The 20,800-nt window shown below is 45.3% G+C and overlaps 1 protein-coding gene across 1 annotated transcript in view; it reads right to left on the bottom strand.

Moving 5' to 3' along the window:
• hsdl2 (hydroxysteroid dehydrogenase like 2) overlaps window positions 1-20,800 on the bottom strand; it is a 124,953-nt gene that overhangs the window by 36,506 nt on the left and 67,647 nt on the right. The window contains exon 5 of the mRNA XM_080188431.1: window positions 16,695-16,809. Within this exon, the coding sequence (XP_080044557.1) occupies window positions 16,695-16,809 (115 nt within the window). The remainder of the gene's footprint in view (window positions 1-16,694; window positions 16,810-20,800) is intronic.

The raw sequence follows: 20,800 nt of genomic DNA, 5'->3' as shown, positions 1-20,800 counted from the left end.
CTACTTCAGGTTTCAAGGTGTTCAGATCACCAACAACCTGTCCTGGTCCCTCCACGCTGACACTATAGATAAGAAAGCCCACCAATGTCTCTACTTTCTCAGGAGGCTAAAAAAATTTGGCATGTCTACTACAACTCTCACTGACTTTTTACAGATGCACCATAGAAAGCATCCTTTCTGGATGTACCACAGCTTGGTATGGCACCTACTCTTACCAAGACCACAAGAAACTACAAAGGTTTGTGAACGAAGCTCAATCCACCACAGGTTCACATCCACTGACTCCATCCACACTTCCCACTGCCATGGAAAAGCAGCCAATATGATTAAGGACCCCACACACCCCAGACATTCTCTCTTCCACCTTCTTCCGTCGCGGAAAAGATACAAAAGCCTGAGATCACGTACCAACCAACTCATGAACAGCTTCTTCCCTGCTGCCATCAGACTTTTGAATGGACCTACCTTATATTAAGTTAGTGTGGCACGGTGGCACAGTAGTTAGCAGAGCTGCCTCACAATACCAGGGACCCGGGTTCAATTCTAAATGTGGTCAGTACAGACTCAATGGGCTGAATGGCCTCACAAATGTGATTGAGTTTTTCGAGTAAGTGACGAAGATGATTATTGAGGGTAGGGCGGTGGATGTTGTCTACATGGACTTCAGTGAGGCCTGTGACAAGGTCCCTCATGGCGCACTGGTGCAGAAGGTGAAGTTGCACAGGATCAGATATCAGCTTGCAAGGTGAATACAAAACTGGCTCGGTCAAAGAAGATACAGGATAGCAGTGGAAGGGTGTGTTTCTGAATGGAGGGCTGTGACAAGTAGTGTTCCTCAGGGATCAGTGTTTGGACCTTTGCTGTTTGTAATATATATATAAATGATTTGGAGGACAATGTAACTGGATTGATTAGTAAGTTTGCAGACGACACAAAGGCTGATGGATTTGTGGATAGCGATGAGGACCATCAGAGGATACAGCAGGATATAGATTAGTTGGAGACTTGGGCAGAAAGATGGCAGATGGAGTTTAATCTGGACAAGTGTGAGGTCATGCATTTTGGAAGATCTAATACAGATAGGAAATATACAGTTAATGGCAGAACCCTTAAGAATATTGATAGGCAGAGGGATCTGGGTGTACAGGTACACAGGTCACTGAGAGTGGCAATGCAGGTGAAGAAGGTAGTCAAGAAGGCATACACTCCATGCTTGCCTTCATCGCCCGGGGTATTGAGTTTAAAAATTGGCAAGTCATGTTGCAGCTTTATAGAATCTTAGTTAGGCTGCAATTGGAATATAGTGTTCAGTTCTGGTCGCCACACTACCAGAAAGATGTGGAGGTTTTGGAGATACAGAAAAGATTTACCAGGATGTTGCCTGGTATGGAGGGCATTAGCTATGAGGAGAAGTTAGTGAAACTTATTTTGCTCTCACTGGAGCAACGGAGTTCGAGGGGAGACCTGATAGAAGTCTACAATATTATGAGAGGCACGGACAGTGTGGATAGTCGGAAGATTTTTCCCAGGATGGAAGAGTCAATTACTAGGGGGCATAGGTTTAAGGTGCGAGGCACAAGGGTTAAAGGAGCTGTACGAGGCAGATTTTTTACACAGAGAGTAATGAGTGCCTGGAACTCGTTGCCAGGGAAGGTAGTGGAAGCGGATACAGTGGTGACTTTTAAGGGCCGGCCTGACAAGTACATGAATAGGATGGGAATAGAAGGATATGGTCCCCGAAAGGATAGGGGATTTTAGTTCAGTCGGGCAGCATAGTCAGTACAGGCTTGGAGGGCCGAAGGGCCTGTTCCTGTGCTGTAATTTTCTTTGTTCTTTGTTCATCCACTGATAGTATAAGGATTGGGGGACCCAGATTGAAGGTTTCAGGAGGCATTTGGGGGAACTTTGTTTCTTTACACAGACTGAATGCTAATGAACTGGATCTCACTGCCTATGAGTTGGGTGGAAGCTCAGTAATTCCAAAAGGAAATGGGATGGGCACTTGAAACAAATAATCTTGCAGGGCTATGGAGATAGAATGGGAGAGTGGAACTGACTGGATTGCTTGACAGAGAGCCAGCATGGATTTGACGGGCCAAATTGTCTCCTTCTGTGCTGTAATGACTCTGTAACACTTTTGAGGAAAAGGAAGTTGACCCACAACTAGATGGTGGACAAGTGGACTGATGATTCACAGGCACTGCAGTATTGAGATGCAGACAGAGATCAGGGTGTCACAGGCATTCATGGGAACCAATTGGCAGTGTGTTGATAAGGAATAGTAGGGATAGCCATCCAGAGACCTCTGTTCATCAACATTATTCAGAACGTTTGCAATTTCAACAGCGTTTTCAGTTCATTTGACTTTGCAAAGTCATTCTGGCACAGAAGGAGGCCATTTACCCCATTGAGTCTATGTTACTTTCTGTAGAGCATTCCATGATAGTCCTATTCTCTGACCCTTTAAATTTAGTTCCCTCGTTTGCCCATCCAATTTTCCACTGGAATAGTTCATTGTCTCAGTTCTACCACCTCATGGGCAATGGGTTCCAGGAGACCACCACTCGCTGTGTAAAAATGTTCTTCCTCATATTCCCCCCGCAAAACACGCTCAAAACTTCTAATCCGTGTCCTCTAGCATGAGGGTGAGTATAAGCGCAAAAGAGCAAGAGCGTGAGTGTGAAAGAGCAAAAGTAAAAGAGTGAGCACAAAAGTGCTAATGTGAGAACGAGAGTGTGAGAGTGAGCCAGATTTATGGCCAAATTTCGCTGCATTTTTAACCATCTCAGGATTGAGCATTGTGCAATCATTAGCAAACATCCCTACTTCTAACCTTACGATGAAAGCAAGGTCATTGATGAAGCAATTGAAGATGGTTAGGCCTAGGACAGTACCCTGAGGAACTCCTGCAAGGATGTCCTGGAGCAGAGATGATTGATCTCCAACAACCAGTACCATCTTCCTTTGTACCAGGTATGACTCCAACCTGCGGAGAGATTTCCCCAGATTCCCAGATGCCACACTCAGTCAGTCGCTGTCTTGATGTTAAGAGCAGTCACTCTTACCTCACCTCTGGAATTCAGCCAATAATAATAACAATCCGAAAATCATTTCAAAATCAATTAATTGCTCTGCTCAGAGTTACTGGAGGAATTTGCTGACTGGGTAGCCAGCCCCACCTCGTTTTAATCCTGCAACTTTAAAATCTGGAAATACCTCTCCTGTGCATCACTTCCCCAGCAAGATAGATTTCTTTCTTCCGACAAAAATAAAAGCTGAACATGAAAAGAAATCCAGTCTTGAAAAATACAGAAGACAAACATCTGATCTCAGATCAGTCGGAATCGCACGTTCTCCTCCTTTCCCTATCAGCAATTTCAAATTTAATGGAATAATCACTTTGTCCTCAGGAAACGAAGAACAGCAATGGGAGGAAACAAGTTTGGCAAAGCTTGGGAAACTCCTGACGATAGCTCCAGGGCTCGGGAGGGACGACCACGATCAAGTTGATACATAACATACGTAGAACATTACCATGACTTGGTTAAAGAGAATGTCTTTCAGTATTTCTTTTTCAAATTGATTTTAAATATCCTCACCCCAAATTTTTAGGATTTGATGATTAGACTTCAGCATTTTTAAAAGAAAAGGGTTAGACTTTGTGCGTTCCCTACTTGGCTCAGGGATATTCTGGAGCACAGATGAGTGAGAGGGGATCTCATAGAAACTTCTAAAATCCTAACAGGGTTAATCAGGATAGATCCAGAAAGAATGTTCCTGATGGTGGGGGAGTCCAGAACTATGGGTCATAGTTTGAGGATAAGAGGTAAACCTTTTAGGACTGAGGTCAGGAGAAATTCCTTCACCCAAAATCGTGGTGAATGTGTGGAATTCACGACCACAGAAAGTAGTCAAGGCCAAAATGTTGTGTGATTTCAAGGAGAAATTAGATAAAGCTCTGGGGGCTAAAGGGATCAAGGGATATGGGGGGAAGAAAGGTTGAGGATATTGAATTCAATAATCAGCCATGATCAAGATGAATGATGGAGCAGGCTTGAAGGGCCAAATTGCCTAATCCTGCTTTGAGTTTCTATGTTTCTATGCATCATTCAGAGGTGCAACACTATCTAAGCAACAATCTTGCATTTTATACAGCACCTTTAACACAGTAAAACTTGTATAACATCCCTAGATGCTTCAGAGGAGTGTGAGCAGATTAAATTTGACATGGAGCCACATAAGGGGATATGAGGATATGGCATCACAAACCAATGCAATGAGGTGGGGTTTAAGGATAACACAAGAGGAAAGCGAGGCGGAAGGAATTCCAAAGGTCAGGGGTGCAAGCAGCATTTAATCCAGTGCGGCATCGAGAAGTCTTGGAGCAGTGGTGAAAATTGGCTGCACACGGGAGACCAGAACCACACCAGTCATTGAAAAAATAAATTGATTTGTTACATTGGGATAAAAAGGATATCAGGTATAGAATATATGGCACAGGCTATTCGGCCCAGCCAGCCCATGCTGTGTTTATGCTCTACTGGAGCTTCCTCCCAGCTTTCTTCATCTGAATCTATCATTGTAACCTTCTATTCCCTTCCCCTTATTTGCTCTTCTAGTTTGCCATGTAAATGCACCCATACTATTCACATTAACCACTCCCTGTGGTAGCGAATTCCACATCTCCACCACGCTTTGGGCAAAGATGTTTCTTTGAAATTCGCTAATGGATTTCTCAGTGCCTATATTACATTGAATGCCTCTGGTAATGCTCTTGCCCACAAGAGAAAACATTCTCTCTTCCTGTCCACTCTATCACACTGTTTCATCATTTTAAAGAGCTCCATTATGGGTGGCACGGTGGCACAGTGGTCAGCATTGCTGCCTCACAGCGCCAGGGGCCTGGATTTGATTCCCTGCTTGGGTCACTGCCTGGGTGGAGTTTGCACATTCTCTCTGTGTCTGCGTGACTTTCCTCCGGGTGCTCTGGCTTCCTCCCACAGTCCAAAAGATGTGTGGGTTAGGTTGATTGGCCATGCTAAATTCCTCCTTAGTGTCCCAGGATGCGTGGAGTAGAGGGGTAGCGGGGATAGGACCTGAGTGCGATCGTTGCCGGTGCAGACTTGATGGGCTGAATGGCCTCCTTCTGCATTATGAATTCTATGCAAACATTCTAGAAGTGCTGACGTGGGCAAACACCAAGAAATGAATTCTCAACCATGGCCTCTGATTTGTAAAGTCCGCAAGGAAACTTTTTGTTCATTTGTGGGACACGGGCGCCACTGGCTGGCCAGCATTTATTGCCCATCCCTAGTCGCCCTTGAGCTGAGTGGCTTGCTAGGCCATTTCAGAGGGCTTTTTGAGAGTCAAACACATTGCTGTGTTTGAGTCACACGTAGGCCAGACCAGGTAAGGGTGGCAGATTTCCTTCCCTAAAGGATATTGGTGAACCAGATGGATTTTTCCAACAATCAATAATGGTTTCATGGTCATCAGTAGATTCTTAATTCCAGATTTTTTTTATTGAATTCAAATTCCACCATCTGCTGTGGTAGGATTCGAACCCAGACCCCCCAGAACATTAGCTGAGTTTCTGGATTAATAGTCTAGCAATAATTCCACTAGGCCATCACCTCCCCAGTTGAGCTTCAGTTTCCCTGGCTGGCACAGTGGGATATGAATTCATGTTTCCTGAGCCTTAGTCCAAGCCAGGTCTCCGTGGTCTGATTGTAACCGTTCCACTGTTGGAAGCCACACCTTCAGCACTTCGCCTCAGGCTCCATGCTCCAGGTTCCCTCCCTAAACTTCTCCGCCTCTCTCTCCTTCGAAGTCACTGCTCAAAACTCACATCCAAGGCCAAGCCTTGAACATCACCTGGTGCTAAATTATGTTTAATAACACTCCCCCGAGCACTATTTGAATTTCCACTTTGTTAACTTTACTGCTTTAAATCACTCACAACCATTATTTTTATTTTTACAGGCTGTTCTTTCCTGCCGGAGTGATGCTCAGTAATGGAATTATACCAAACGAGATGGAGGAAACGGATTTATATGCCATCAGACCCTTAGCCACTTCCACTGTTACGCGCACCTTGACTTAAATAAAGGATCCATTCATGCTAGAACTCAGTTCAAAGTCTCGCTGATAAAAATCCTGGCAGGAACTTTCACTGGCAAATGAAAATGCAACTTTGAAACTTCCCTTACACAAAATGTGACCACATAGTAAAAATACTTCCGGGGACACAGACTCAGAAGCAGACATGTGCACCCCACTGTGGATTTTTTTTGTCTGTCCTCCATTTACCATTTCACCGAACGACTCCAACTTTTTGCCTGCAGGAATTCCAGCTGTGCTTTTAAAAGCCGTGCTCAGGTTTTCGACGTCCTCACCTAAGGTGATTGTCCCTTTAAGGGAAACCACTAGAGCCTGTGTGGGGGGGGAGGGAGATTACGAAACGGGCTGTAGTTGTTTCCCTTAAAGGAACAATCACCACAACTGCTCAGCACATTTTACTCAAACCGAACTTCACTGGGAGAAGGAGTTAGCGCCCAGGCAGCTGCGTGGACCAACAGTGGTTTTAAGTTTTATTTATTAGTCACAAGTCGGCTTACTTTAACACTTAAAATGCAGTTACGTGAAAATCCCACTCTGGCACCTGTTCGGGTACTCTGAGGGAGAATTTAGCACGGCCAATGCACCTAACCAGCACGTCTTTCGGGGCACCTAGACGGAGCCCACACAAACACAGGGAGAATGTGCAGGCTGCACACAGACACTGAACCAAGCCGGGTAATCGAACCTGCATTCCTGGCACTGTAAATCAGTTGACTGAACAACGAGGAACACTACAGACAGTTAACCACAGGTCCGACCAATGAACACACCCATCAACTCAACAGACTGATCAAGACCTTTGACCCGGAACTTCAGAGCACCCTCCGTGCTCTCAACCCATGTACTCCCCGCACTGGAGATCTCTACTGCCTCCCGAAGATACAGAAGGCAAACACACCCGGCCGTCCCACTGTATCGGGCAATGGGACCCTGTGTGAGGATCTCTCTGGCTACGTCGGAGGCATCCTGAAACCCATTGTACAAAGAACCCCCAGCTTTTGTCACAACACTACGGACTTCCTATAGAAACTCAGCACACATGGAGCAGCTGAACCAGGAGCACTCCTCATCACAATGGATGTCTCAGCGTCTCCCATGACAATGGCATCACTGCAACTGCCTCAGTACTCAACACTGACAACTGCCAGTCTCCAGATGCAATTTTACAACTCGTCACTTCATCCTGGACCACAATGTCTTCAACCACCAGTTCTTCATCCAGACACATAGAACAGCCAAGGGGACCAAATTCGCACCTCAACATGCCAACATCTTCATGCACAGGTTCAAACAAGACCTCTTCACCGTACAGGACCTTCAACCGATGCTATAAACTAGATACACTGATGCATTTTCTTCCTTTGGACTCATGGTGAACAATCATTGAAACAACTATACAATGACATCAACAAGTTCCATCCCACCATCAGACTCACCATGGACTGCTCTCTGGAATTGGTTGCATTCTTGGATACATGCATCTCCATTAAGGACGGTCACCTCAGCACTTCACTGTACTGCAAGCCCACGGATAACCTCACAATGCTCCACTTCTCCAGCTTCCACCCCAAATATGTTAAAGAAGACATCCCCTATGGACAAGTCCTCCGCATACACAGGATCTGCTCAGATGAGAAGGATCACAACAGACACCCCCAGACGCTGAAAGATGCCCTCATAAGAGCAGGATATGGCGCTTGACTCATCGATCGACAGTTCCAGCACATCACAGCGAGAAACCGCACCGACTTCCGCAGAAGACAAATACAGGACATGCGGACTGAGTACCCTTTGTCGTCCAGTACTTCCCTGGAGCGGAGAAGTTACAAAATCTTCTCCGGAGCCTTCAGCATGTCATTGATGAAGACGAACATCTTGCCAAAGCCATCCTCACGCCTCCACTTCTTGCCTTCAAACAACCGCACAACCTCAAACAGGCTACTGTCCACAGCAAACTACCCAGCCTTCAGGAGAACAGTGACCACACCACCACACAATCCTGCCACAGCAACCTCTGCAAGACATGTTGGATCATCGACACAGATGCCATCATCTCAAGTGAAAACACCATCCACCAGGTACACGGTACATACTCTTGCAACTTGGCCAACATTGTCTACTTGATACGCTGCAGGAAAGGACGTCCCGAGGCATGACACATGGAGGAGACCATGCAGACCTATGAACACTGCTCGACAATCACCAGGCAAAAGTGTTCTCTTCCTGTTGGGGAACACTTCAACGGTCAAGGGCATTCGGCCTCTAATCTTTGGGTAAGCATTCTGGAAGGCGGCCTTCACGACACACGACAACGCAGAGTTGCTGAGCAGAAACTGATAGCCAAGTTCCGCACACGAGGACGGCCTCAACCGGGATCTTGGGTTCATGTCACACTATCTGTAACCCCCACGACGTGCCTGGATTTGCAAAATCTCACTAACTGTCCTGGCTTGAGACAATTCACATCTCTTTAATCTGAGCTTAACCCTCTCTCCACTCACATTGTCTGTATCTTTAAGACTTGATTACCTGTAAAGACCCACATTCTAACCATTAGTTTGTAAATTGAGTTTGTATCTTTATACGCCCTGACTGTGAACAGAGCTCCCACTCACCTAATGAAGGAGCAGCAGGCGCTACAAAAGTTAATGGCTTTTGTTGCCAAATAAACCTGTTAGACTTTAACCTGGTGTTGTAAGACTTCTTGCTGTAAATCAGACCAGCCACTTGACGTGGTGTCTGCGACAGGCCAGGTAGCTATTTTACCCCTGATTCAGCAGTGATACCAGGATGTCTTGGCTTCAGGGTGGAATTTGCACCATTGTTGAAACATGCATCGACAAGGTGGCTCTTGCTGTCGTACAGCACTTGCAGCATCCTGAAAACACATTCCAACGGGTGGCCCTTGCAGCAGTGGGGGAATGAGAAAACCTTGCTAACTCTGTCTTCAGTGCACCGAAAGCACATTGCAGAAATGACCCCTGCCCTCTGTAGAGGCCTCTTGACCTTTTGAAGAGAAGCCTCTCTAAGGGTTGGCTTTATCTGAAGCCGCACAACCGTTGGCGTGGTTTCATTTCCACCGTAAAAATTTACTCCAGCAACTTGAGCAATCTTAAGCTTTGAACTGTTCATGGTGTTTCTTCAGGATAAAAAGACTTGCATTTAAGTATCACCTTTCACAACCTCACATTACTTTGAAGAGTTTTATAATCTCTCTTTTCCAAAAGTGATGTTGGTTAAGGGATGAAAAGGCCCCCAACACCAGGGAGAACCTCCCTCCTCCCCCACTGCTCTCTTCTTCAGGATAATGTTCTGGGATCTTTTATGTCTATAGCAGAGTTTGTCAACCCGGATTTGATTCCGGCCTTGGTCACTGTCTATCTGGAGTTTGCTCGTTCTCCCCGTGTCCGCGGGGATTTCCTCTGGGTGCGCCTGTTTCCTCCCACAGTCTGAAAGTCATGCAGGTTAGGTGCAGTGGGCATGCTAAATTCTCCCTCAGTGTACCCAAACAATGTGGTGACTCACAGAACCTCATTGCAGTGTTAATGTAAGCCTACTTGTGACACTAATAAATAAACTTAACTTTAAATTTTAACCTTCTCTGTGCACTTCAGCCAAGTGGCTTTCCTGCTATGCAATGAGATAAACAGTTGTCAAACCCACACAGTGCAGATGGAGGTCATTCGGCCCATCGAGTCTGCATCGACAACATTCCCAACAGGGCTCCATCCCCGTCACCACAAGTATTTACCCTACTAATCCCCGACACCAAGGGGCAATTTAGCATGGCCAACTAGCCATTGTTAAAGTTGGTTGAATAGAAAGTCACACCAGGATTTAAGTAAAAATGGGCAGGATTAATTTTGACTGAGAAAGCCTTCAGTTCCAGATTGACAATACGGAGGCTGACTGGGGGAAAGATAAAAATTTTAAAAACTCGCATTTCGGTAGCACTTTTCACAAGAACAGGACTTCTCAAAGCAACAATGAATTTAACTGTAGTTGCTGTTGTAATTTAGGAAATGCAGCAGCCAATTCAAACACATCAAGATCCCACAATGTGATAACGACCAGATAATCTGGTTTCTCTTGTGATGTTGGAAGAGGAATAGATGTTGGCTGGGACAGCGGGGAGAATTCACCAGCTCTTATAGAATCATAGAATCCCTACAGTGCAAAAGGAGGACATTCAGCCCATCGAGTCTGCACCAACCACAGTCCCACTCAGGCCCTATCCCCATAACCCCATGCATTTACCCTAGCTAGTCCCTCTGACACGAAGGTGGAATTTAGCACAGCCAATCCACCTAACCTGCATATCTTTGGACTGTGGGAGGAAACCCACACAGACACGGGGACAATGTGCAAAATCCACACCCAAGCCAGGAATCGAACCCCGGTCTCTGGCGCTATGAGGCAGCAATGCTAACCACCGTGCCACCCTCTTCTTTGAAATAGCAACCACAGGACTTTAACATTCACCCAAACAGGAAGGTAGGGACCTTGGTTTTGTCTCTGACAGCTCAGCACTCTCTCAGCACTGTGCTGGAGGGTCAGGCCGGATTTTTGTTTTTAGGCCCTGGATTGAAATTTGAACAGAGGATCTTGTGAATCAGAGGCAAGAGTTTGGCATTTCTCAACACTTCAGGTGTGCTTCTTCGAGGCCTCGAATGCTCAAGTCAGGCTGTGCTTGGAGGAGATAATCCTGAAGGACTGTCGCCCCAATAAACCTCTGCAGTAACAAAACTCATCACTGGGATTGAGCCCTCCTGCACATTCCTCAGAAACTTTGATTTGATTTCATTTATTATTATTGCATGTATTAACATGCAATGAAATGTATTGTTTCTTGCATGCTATACAGACAAAGCATACCGTTCAGAGAGAAGGAAAGGAGCAAATGTAGTGTTACAGTTATAACTAGGGTGTAGCTAAGGTGTAGAGAAAGATCTGCTTTGCGCAAGGTAGGCCTGTTCAAAAGTCTGAGGGCAGCAGGGAAGAAGCTGTTCTTGAGTCGGTTGGTACATGACCTTAGACTTTTGTATCTTTTCCCAACGGAAGAAGATGGAAGAGAGAATGTCCGGGGTACGCGGGGACCTTAATTATGCTGGCTGCTTTGCCGAGGCAGCAGGAAGTATGGACAGAGTCAATGGATGGGAGGCTGATTTGCTTGATAGATTGGGCTACATTCACGACCTTTTGTAGCTCCTTGTGGTCTTGGGCAGAGCAGGAGCCCATACCAAGCTGTGATACAACCAGAAAGAATGTTTTCTATGGTAATCTGTATAAATTGGTGAGAGTTGTAGCTGACATGCCAAATTTCCTCAGTCTTCGGAGAACATAAGAAATAGGAGCAGGAGTAGGCCATCTAGCCCTTCGAGCCTGCTCCGCCATTCAACAAGATCATGGCTGATCTGAAGTGGCTCAGCTCCACTTTCCCGCTTTCTCCCCATAATCCTTAATTCCCTTGCCTACCGAAAACCTATTTACCCGCGTCTTAAATATATTTAGCGAGGAAGCCTCAACCACTTCAACAGGCAGAGAATTCCAGAGATTCACCACCCTTTGAGTGAAGAAGTTCCTCCTCAACTCCATTCTAAACCGCCTCCCCTTATCTTGAGGCTGTGCCCCCTAGTCCTACTGTCCTTTCTGAGCGGGAAGAACCTCTCCACCTCTACCCTATCCATCCCTTTCATCATCTTATACGTCTCAATGAGATCTCCCTTCATCCTTCTAAACTCTAACGAGTACAAACCCAGTCTATTCAGCCTCTCCTCATAGCTCAACCCCCTCAATTCCAGTATCAGCCTAGTGAACCTCCTCTGCACTCCCTCCAAGGCCAAAAAAAAACAAAGTAGAGGTGTCGGCATGGAGGGACCAGGACACATTATGGTGATCTGGACACTCGAAAACTTGAAGCTCTTGGCTCTTTCTACTTCGCCCCATTGATATAGACAGGGGCATGTTCTCCACTACACTTCCTGAAGTCAATGACAAGCTCCTTCATTTGTTGACATTAAGGGAGAGATTATTGTTGCTGCACCAGTTCACCAGATTTTCTATCTTATTCCTGTACTCTATCTCGCCATTGTTTGAGATCTGACCCAATACATCGGTGTCGTCAGCAAACGTGAAAATTGAATTGGAGGGGAATTTGCCACAGTCTTGTGGGGCATCGGTGTTGAGGATGATCGTGCAGGATGATCATGACAATAGTGGCTTTGTTCTATTCGCAGATTGGTGTATGTACTTAAATGAGCTCATAGAATCTCTCTCTACTTTTAAATTCTCTTCATTGAATCACAGCATCCCACAGTGCAGAAGAGGCCACTTGGCCCTTTGAGCCTGCACCAATCACAGTACCATCCAGGCCCTATCCCCGTAATCCCACATATTTACCCTGCTAATCCCCCGACACAAGGGGCAATTAGGACGACTAATCAACCTAACCTGCACACCTTTGGACTGTGGGAGAAAACCAGAGCACCCGGAGGAAACCCACGCAGATATGGGGAGAATGTGCAAAATTGAACCCAGGTCTCAGGAGATGTGAGGCTGCAGTGCTAACCACTGTGCTACCGTGCCGTGCCTGTGAATGGGTTAGAGCTGAGCACTTATTATTAAAGACTTGTCGCGTTGAAGCCTTACTGAAGGCCACTGCAGTCTTTGCTGAACAAAAGCCAGTGAAACTTCAACAGAAATCCTCTGGTCTTTGCAGCGTGGAGAGGTGGGGGAAGTGGGCAATGGGCTGTCACACAAATTCTGCTATCCTTTCTGTTGCTCTTCAATTATCCTGGGTTTATTCAGATCAAGAGGAATATCTAAAGACTTCACACTGGTTATGGTTACTGATGCTGATCCACAATTAGTGTTACTAATGGAGTTAATGGAGTCACACAGTCACCTCTTTTCAAGACCCGTCAAGCTTCCTGCTGAGACTTTTTTCATAATAAAGACATGCCTTTGGTTACTGCTGCCAGAGAGGTTTAGTCTTACTAATGGAGCTAACAAAGTATAACAACTTGCATTTAGATAGCATCTTTAATGCATTAGAACATCACATGGTGCTTCACAGCATCAATTATTAAATTAAGTTTGACAGCGAGCCACATTAGGAGATACTAGGAAGCTGAAAGTGCAGTCAAAGAGGTAAGTTCTGAGGAATGTCTTAAAAGAAAGACAGTAAAAAGTCTGACAACACCAGGTTTTAGTCCAACCTATTTATTTGATAATATACTCACAAGCTTTCGGGTTAGCCTCTTCGTCAGGTGAATGGAGAGTTCTGGCCTCAGACAGAGCATATAAAGCACAGACAGTTTAGAGATTACTGATTAGAATGCGAATCCTTACACCTAACCTGCTGTTCAAGACCTGAAGTGGCTGATAATGTGAGTGGAAGGAGCACTGATCACAGTTTAAAGAGATGTGTATTGTCTCCAGACAGTACAGTAAGTGAGGTTTTGCAAACCCAGGCAAGTCACGGGGGTTACAGATTGTGCGACATGAACCCAAGATCCCTGTTGAGACCGTCCTCATGTGTGCGGAACTTGGCTATCAGTCTCTGTTCAGCGACTCTGCGCTGTCGTCAGAGACAGAGACTGATAGCCAAGTTCCGCACACATGAGGACGGTCTCAACAGGGATCTTGGGTTCATGTCGCACTATCTGTAACCCCCATGACTTGCCTGGGTTTGCAAAACCTCACTTACTGTACTGTCTGGAGACAATACACATCTCTTTAAACTGTGATCAGTGCTCCTTCCACTCACATTATCAGCCACTTCAGGTCTTGAACAGCAGGTTAGGTGTAAGGATTCGCATTCTAATCAGTAATCTCTAAACTGTCTGTGCTTTATATGCTCTGTCTGAGGCCAGAACTCTCCATTCACCTGACGAAGGGGCTAACCCCAAAAGCTTGTGAGTATATTATCAAATAAATAGGTTGGACTAAAACCTGGTGTTGTCAGACTTTTTACTGTGTTTACGCCAGTCCAACGCCGGCATACCCACATCATTAAAAGAAAGAGACAGAGCGAATTAGGGGATGAATTCTAGAGTTTAGGCAATGGTGGAATGATGCACATCAGGACTACGCAAGAGGCTGGGATTTAAGGGACACAAAAGGGTTAATGAGGATTAGAGATTGGGAGGGGGAAGTTATGGGGAAATCTGGAACCCAGGAGAAGAATTACCAATTTATTATTTTTCAATTCAAAGCAGCAAGAAAAATCCCAAGTGAAACCTGATTTGACTCATGTCCCCTGAATAAGTCTTTACTTTTAATTAATAACAGCCCAAGGCCAGAGTTTAAGAAAGTTGTGTTCTTCCACCAACTGATACTCCATCTGTGGCCTACCTCTAGAGAAAGGGGGTTAGCAACTAGCTTAAGTGTAAATAGGTGAGAGTTAGTCGTAAAGTCATACAGCACAGAAGCAGGTCCTTCACCCTGCCATGTCTATGCCAACCATCAACTACCAATCTATACTAATCCTGTTTAGCAGCACTTGGTCCATAGACTATTAGGCCATGTTGAGTGCTCATTCAAGGCAGCACAGCACAGCACTGTTGCCCCACAGCACCAGGGACCTAGGTTCAATTCCGGTCTTGGGTGATTGTCTGTCTGGAGTTTGAAAGACGCGCTGATCAGGTGTACTGGGTCAAAATCCATAAGCTCCCTCTCTAACAGCACTGTGAGTGTACCTACACCACATGGACTGCAGCGGTTTAAGGCAGCTCACCATCACTTTCTTGAGGACAATTAGGGATGGGCAATAATGCTGGGCCTGGCCAGCGAAGCCCACATCCCAGGAAAGATATTTTTAAAATCTTCGATGCAGTGACCTGGCATTACAAGACGTAATTCTAAACCTAAAACCAAGAATTTTTTAAAAATTCATTTACGGGATGTGGACATCGTTGGCTGGGTCAGCATTTATTGCCCATCCCTAATTGCCCTCTGTTTCAGAGGGCATTTAAGAGTCAACCACATTGCTGTGGGTCTGGAGTCACATGTAGACCACACCAGGTAAGGACGGCAAATTTCCTTCCTTAAAGGACATCAGATGGATTTTTTTTTACGACAATGGTTTCATTGTCATCTTTAAGACTTTTAATTCCAGATTTCAAATTTCACCATCTGTCATTTGGGACTCGAACCCAGGTTCCCAGATCCTGCCCTCAGTCTCTGGATTACTACTCTAGTGACAATACCTCTACGCCACTCCCTCTCCAAATGGCAACCTACTGCTCACAACAAGCAATCATGGATAGGATGTGGCTAACCTGAGTGCAGCATTGATCAGTTGAAGATTGTAGTACAGTCAGATGCAGAGGCAAAGATGAGTGTGACTGCTACCTGTAAACATTTGTTCAATAATGACATTTATTTGAAAAAGTCAAGCGTAAGCAAGCATCAGTATCCATGGTTTCTCTCATGAACCAGTTCAAGAGCCTATTGCCTCAAGATGTGTGGAAATTAGTCATTGAAGATTCATTCTCCACCCACGCCTCGCAGCTTGCGTGGTTAAGGTCTCCCTGTTCCAAAAACAAGTTACGCAACTATCCAGTAATGCAGCCAGCAGTGAAAGAAGCTGGGAGGGTTTCAAGAGGGACTTGTAACCTCAGATTGCCTGCCTGAATATCCCTGTTAACTGGCCCACAGTTTCACTGGTGGAAGAACAGGATCTCTCTGCCCAAACATGGTCAATATTCAGCCAGAATTATTGAAAACACGCGGAGAATGGGACACCTTGCCCTTCTGTTAAAGGAGGCATAAAGTGGTTTGAACTCTGCCCTTCCAATTTAAATAAGCCCTTTTTCAATTTTTTTTTGCACAGAAATTATATTGCAACTCTGAAATTGTGGGCGTATTTAACAATTCTCACTCTTACTTTTAAAGTCTGCCACGGCTTCACCCTTTCCAATCTCCATAACATAACATCCAAAGATGTGCGGGTTAGGCTGACTGGCCATGCTAAATTGACTCTTAGGGGGATTCACAGTAAGAAGTCTCACAACACCAGGTTAAATATATGAGGCTGTGGGGGTAGGGCCTGGGTGGGGTTGCGGTTGGTGCAGACTCAATGAACCAAATGGCCTTCTTCCACATTGTAGAATTCTATGTATGAATCTTCTGCAGTTCTACAACCTTAAGAGACCTTGGAATTCCTCCAGTTAACATCTCTTGTGCATCCCTGATTTCCATTGTTCCAACACTGCCTTCAGCTGATTGGGCCCCAAACTCTGGAATTCCCTCCCTGTACGTCTCCACCTTTCCCTTCTCCTGCAGACACTCCCTCATATCTTTTGCTTTGACCATCGCTTTTGATCGTCTGTCCGCATGTGTGGGCCAGTGTCAACTTCAGTTTGATAAGCTCCTAGGAAGACTGGGCACGTTTCACTACATTAAAGTTACATATAAATGCAAGTTGTTGTTATCTTCACAATATATTACTCTTCCTGCAATCATAATATGGAGATATGATTTATTCCTTATCATGTTGCGTGTTCCAAGAATATATATTATCAGCCATTGCAAGTATTGAGCTAAGTATGTGTAATATTGACAGTACTTACGTTAAGTAAGTACCCCTGCTGTTGATACTCATCATGAGGTCCACTTTCTTCATCGGTGTGTCCAAGGTACCAGTTAGATTAATGGCACTAGCGTTATTTATCAAAATATCGATGCCTGTTGGAACAAAGAGAAAGAGACAGTCACAAACATTGTCCATTCAGACGTTGCTCAAAGCCTGTCCCCACCAATTTTTGCCCTACCTTCTGGAGCTGCCAATGGGCTATGCATCCCAGAAACACAGGGAGGCGATGGCCTTGTGGTATTGTCGCTAGATTATTAATTTAGAGATGCAGCTAGGAATCCAGGTTCGAATCCTGCCATGGCAGATGGTGGAATTTGAATTCAATAAAGAAAATATCCTGGAATTAAGGATCTGCTGATGACAGTGAAACCATTGTCGATTGTCGAAAAACCCATCTGATTCACTAATGTCCTTTAGGGAAGGAAATCTGCCACCTTTACCAGGTCTGGCCTATATGTGACTCCAGGGCGACAGCAATGTGGTTGACTTTCAATTGCCTTCGGAAATGACCTAGCAAACCATCCAGCAATGCCATGATGTGGAGATGCCAGCGTTGGACTGGGGTGGGCATAGTAAGAAGTCTCGTAACACCAGGTTAAAATCCAAAACATTTATTTGATAGCACAAACTTTTGGAGCGCAGCTCCTTCATCAGCTGAGTGCAGAGCTGGGTTCACAAACAGGGCATACATAGACACAGACTCAATTACAAGATAATGGTTGGAATGCGAGTCTTTACAGGTAATCAAGTCTTTACAGGTACAGACAATGTGGGTGGAGAGAGGGTTAAGAACAGGTTAAAGAGATGTGTATTGTCTCCAATCAGGACAATTAGTGAGATTTTGCAAGCACAGGCAAGTTGTACGGGGTTACAGACAGTGTGACATGAACCCAAGATCCCGGTTGAGGTCGTCCTCATGTGTGTGGAACTTGGCCATCAGTTTTTGCTCAGCGAGTCTGCACTGTCGTGAGTCATGAAGGCCGCCTTGGAGAACACTTACCCGAAGGTCAGAGGCTGAATGCCCTTGACTGCTGAAGTGTTCCCCAACAGGAAGAGAACAGTCTTGCCTGGTGATTGTTAAGCGATGTTCATTCATCGGTTGTCATAGCATCTGCATGGTCTCCCCAGTGTACCATGCTTTAGGACATCCTTTCCTGCAATGTTAGCTGAGTCGCAAGAGTACGTACCGTGTACCTGGGGGATGGTGTTCTCATGTGAGATGATGACATCCATGTTGATGATCCAGCACATCTTGCAGAGGTTGCTATGGCAGGGTTGTGTGGTGTCGTGGTCACTTCTCCTGAAGGCTCGGTAGTTTGCTGTGGACAATGGTCTGTTTGAAGGCAAGTATGGGGGTGTGGGGATGGCCTTGGCAAGATGTTCATCTTCATCGATGACATGTTGAAGGCTCTGGAGAAGATGTTGCAGCTTCTTCGCTCCAGGGAAGTACTGGACGACAAAAGGTACTCTGTCCGCCGCGTCTCATATTTGTCTTCTGAAGAGGTCAGTGCGGTTTTTTGCCGTGGGGCGTCGGAACTGTCAAACGATGAGTCGAGCACCCTATCTTGTTCTTATGAGGGCATCTTTCAGCATCTGAAGGTGCCTGTTGCGATCCTCCTCATCTGGCCAAACGTAGACTGGCTGATCGCTCTGCTGAGCACAATCAGGACCCTGACCCTTCCTGTTCCTTGCCATTTTAATACATGATCCTGCTCCCTTGCCCACATGTCTGTCCTTGACCTGCTGCAATGTTCCAGTGAAGCTCAATGCAAACTGGAGGAACAACATCTCATCTTCCGGCTCAGCACTCAACAGCCTTCCAGTCTCACATCAAATTCATCAACTTCTGATGATTTGCTCTACCCCACCTCGACCCCTTTGTTTTGTCATTATATTTTGTTTAATGTTTTACTGTTCTCTACCTTTTATTTCTTTATTGTCTTTCTTCATTTCTCTCTGCCCCCTTCTTTCTCCCTACTTTACCCCCTTTCCCTTACCCTTCCTCCCCCTTCGCTAATAGCTGTCCACAGAGAGAATGAGAGAAGGAGAAGCAGTCTTTTCCCCTGGTTTCTATGGCTATGATTCATCTTTCATTCCCTCCTCCTGCAGTGTAAATATCTCCCACTTTCTATGCCTTTTAGCCTTGACAAGGAATCGAAACGTCAGCTCTTTTCTCTCCTTACAGCTGCTGTCAGACCTGTTGAGATTTTCCAGCATTTTCTCCTTTGGTTTCAGATTCCAGCATCTGCAGTAATTTGCTGATATCCAGAACAATGTCACTGAAGGGAGCAGAAACTGCATGCGTGTTGACAGTGAGGGAGGAAGGACATTTCAGCTTTGTTTGGCAAGAATAAAGCTCGGACAACACCCTATGTTTGAACACGGCCACCTTTTAAAAGGAGGGCTGTAGCCTCATTTGGCGGCCTGGCTTCCCACACGCCTTGTGCTTTCTACACTGCTGATGGCAAAACGCTGTCTATAATCAGAAACTGGAAATCAAAATAACAGTTCAAACATGATCGATATGCGTTCCGGCAAATCCTCCAGCAAAGCTCCCTGGGGTGAGTCATGTTGATGCCATATAAGTGCAAGTTCTTGTTGTTTCAGTACATTTCTCTGCTCTTTGAAGAGGGGGAATGAAGGTGGTGCAGGGAGGACGGACATGTGAACAAGTCTATTATTCCCACTGTCACTGCAAAGTTATAACACAACATTATTGAAAATACAACTGTTGGTGAATGTTGGTAACATCTGATACTACTGCAGGCTTTGTACTCAATGACCTGTGTGCCATTGCAATCGAGGTTATGCTAAGCCTGTGTTTGTATACCAACAACACAGACCTCTAGTTTTGCCAACACACGGCTCTCATTGCCTGGTCTCCCACTGTGATAACACTGTGCTATTTTGATATATTTCATATTTAAGGTGGGGCTGCTTCAACAGTCAGTGCTTTGTTACGAAAGTTGATTTTTTTTAAGACGTGGGTTGATGGGTTTTTGATAAGAGAGGAGATTGAGGGTTATGGGGAGAGGGCGGGAATGTGGAACTGAGCCACGACAGATCAGCCATGATCTTATTGAATGGCGGGGCAGGCTCGAAGGGCTAGATGGCCTACTCCTGCTCCTATTTCTTATGTTATGTCAAGGAAAACATGCAGCTCAAATGCTGGCAAGGCAGGATAATAACCGATTTTAGCTAGGAATGTGCTACTTTGTGGAGTTAATGGACTTTTTTATAAACGGTTGTTCTCCTGGGACTCTGGACTAGGGTTGCAGAGTCATGTAAGTTTTGATTAGCTTGATTGACAGGACAGAATCTTGCGGTTAATGGGAGGAGCTAGGCTTACAGGACAGAACTGTTTCATTTTCATTTTAAAGTGAGGGGCAGTTGCTGCCTGGAGCTGGTGGAAGAAAGCAGTGACTCTCTTTCTCTCACTCCAGGGGTTTTCTGAAATTTCCAAGGCTGGTAAGCTAATTCAAAACAAGGATTCCTGGATTTTGCTAACTAATTTTAAAAGGGAGGTTTAAGCCTATAAGAGGAATATTGCTTGATTGGGACTTATAGTGATAGGTTAGCAGTTAAGAATTATATCTTGTCTTCTTTATGCATTGTTCAATTGTTAAAAGTTAAGCTAATTCATTTGTACTGTTAAACTATGTTATTAAATAAAGTTTGTTTTGATAAAAGCTCCCCGGTATGTCAGTAGAATCCCGCCTGGAATGAAGTATCCTATCCTCACACTAATGCCAAATAGAAAGTAGTTGGGGTCTGGTCTTACTTCATAATAAAACCTGGGGTTTCTGACCCAGGACCCTAACAGCACATCACAGAGGCAAGCAAGACCCAAGGTTTAGGAACCCGTATTTAGGTGTCTGAAACATATGTCAGGGAAGGATGGAACGGCATAGAATTTACAGCACAGTAACAGACCATTCACCCACGCATGCCCTATTCTATTCAGTACCGAAGAGATAACACCCACACACATCTTTGCAACTCCAGGACCAAGTCTTTGAGCCGAGTTAAACATTTTGCACAGATCCAACATATCACAGCAATGCCAATGTCAAAGGAGTGACA

This window comes from Carcharhinus amblyrhynchos, chromosome 5, assembly GCF_965287045.1.
Source record: "Carcharhinus amblyrhynchos chromosome 5, sCarAmb.v2.hapA, whole genome shotgun sequence".
In the NCBI taxonomy this organism is placed as follows: Eukaryota; Metazoa; Chordata; class Chondrichthyes; order Carcharhiniformes; family Carcharhinidae; genus Carcharhinus; species Carcharhinus amblyrhynchos.
Note: the sequence above shows the minus strand (reverse complement) of the source record. Positions and strands in the feature narration are given on the sequence as shown.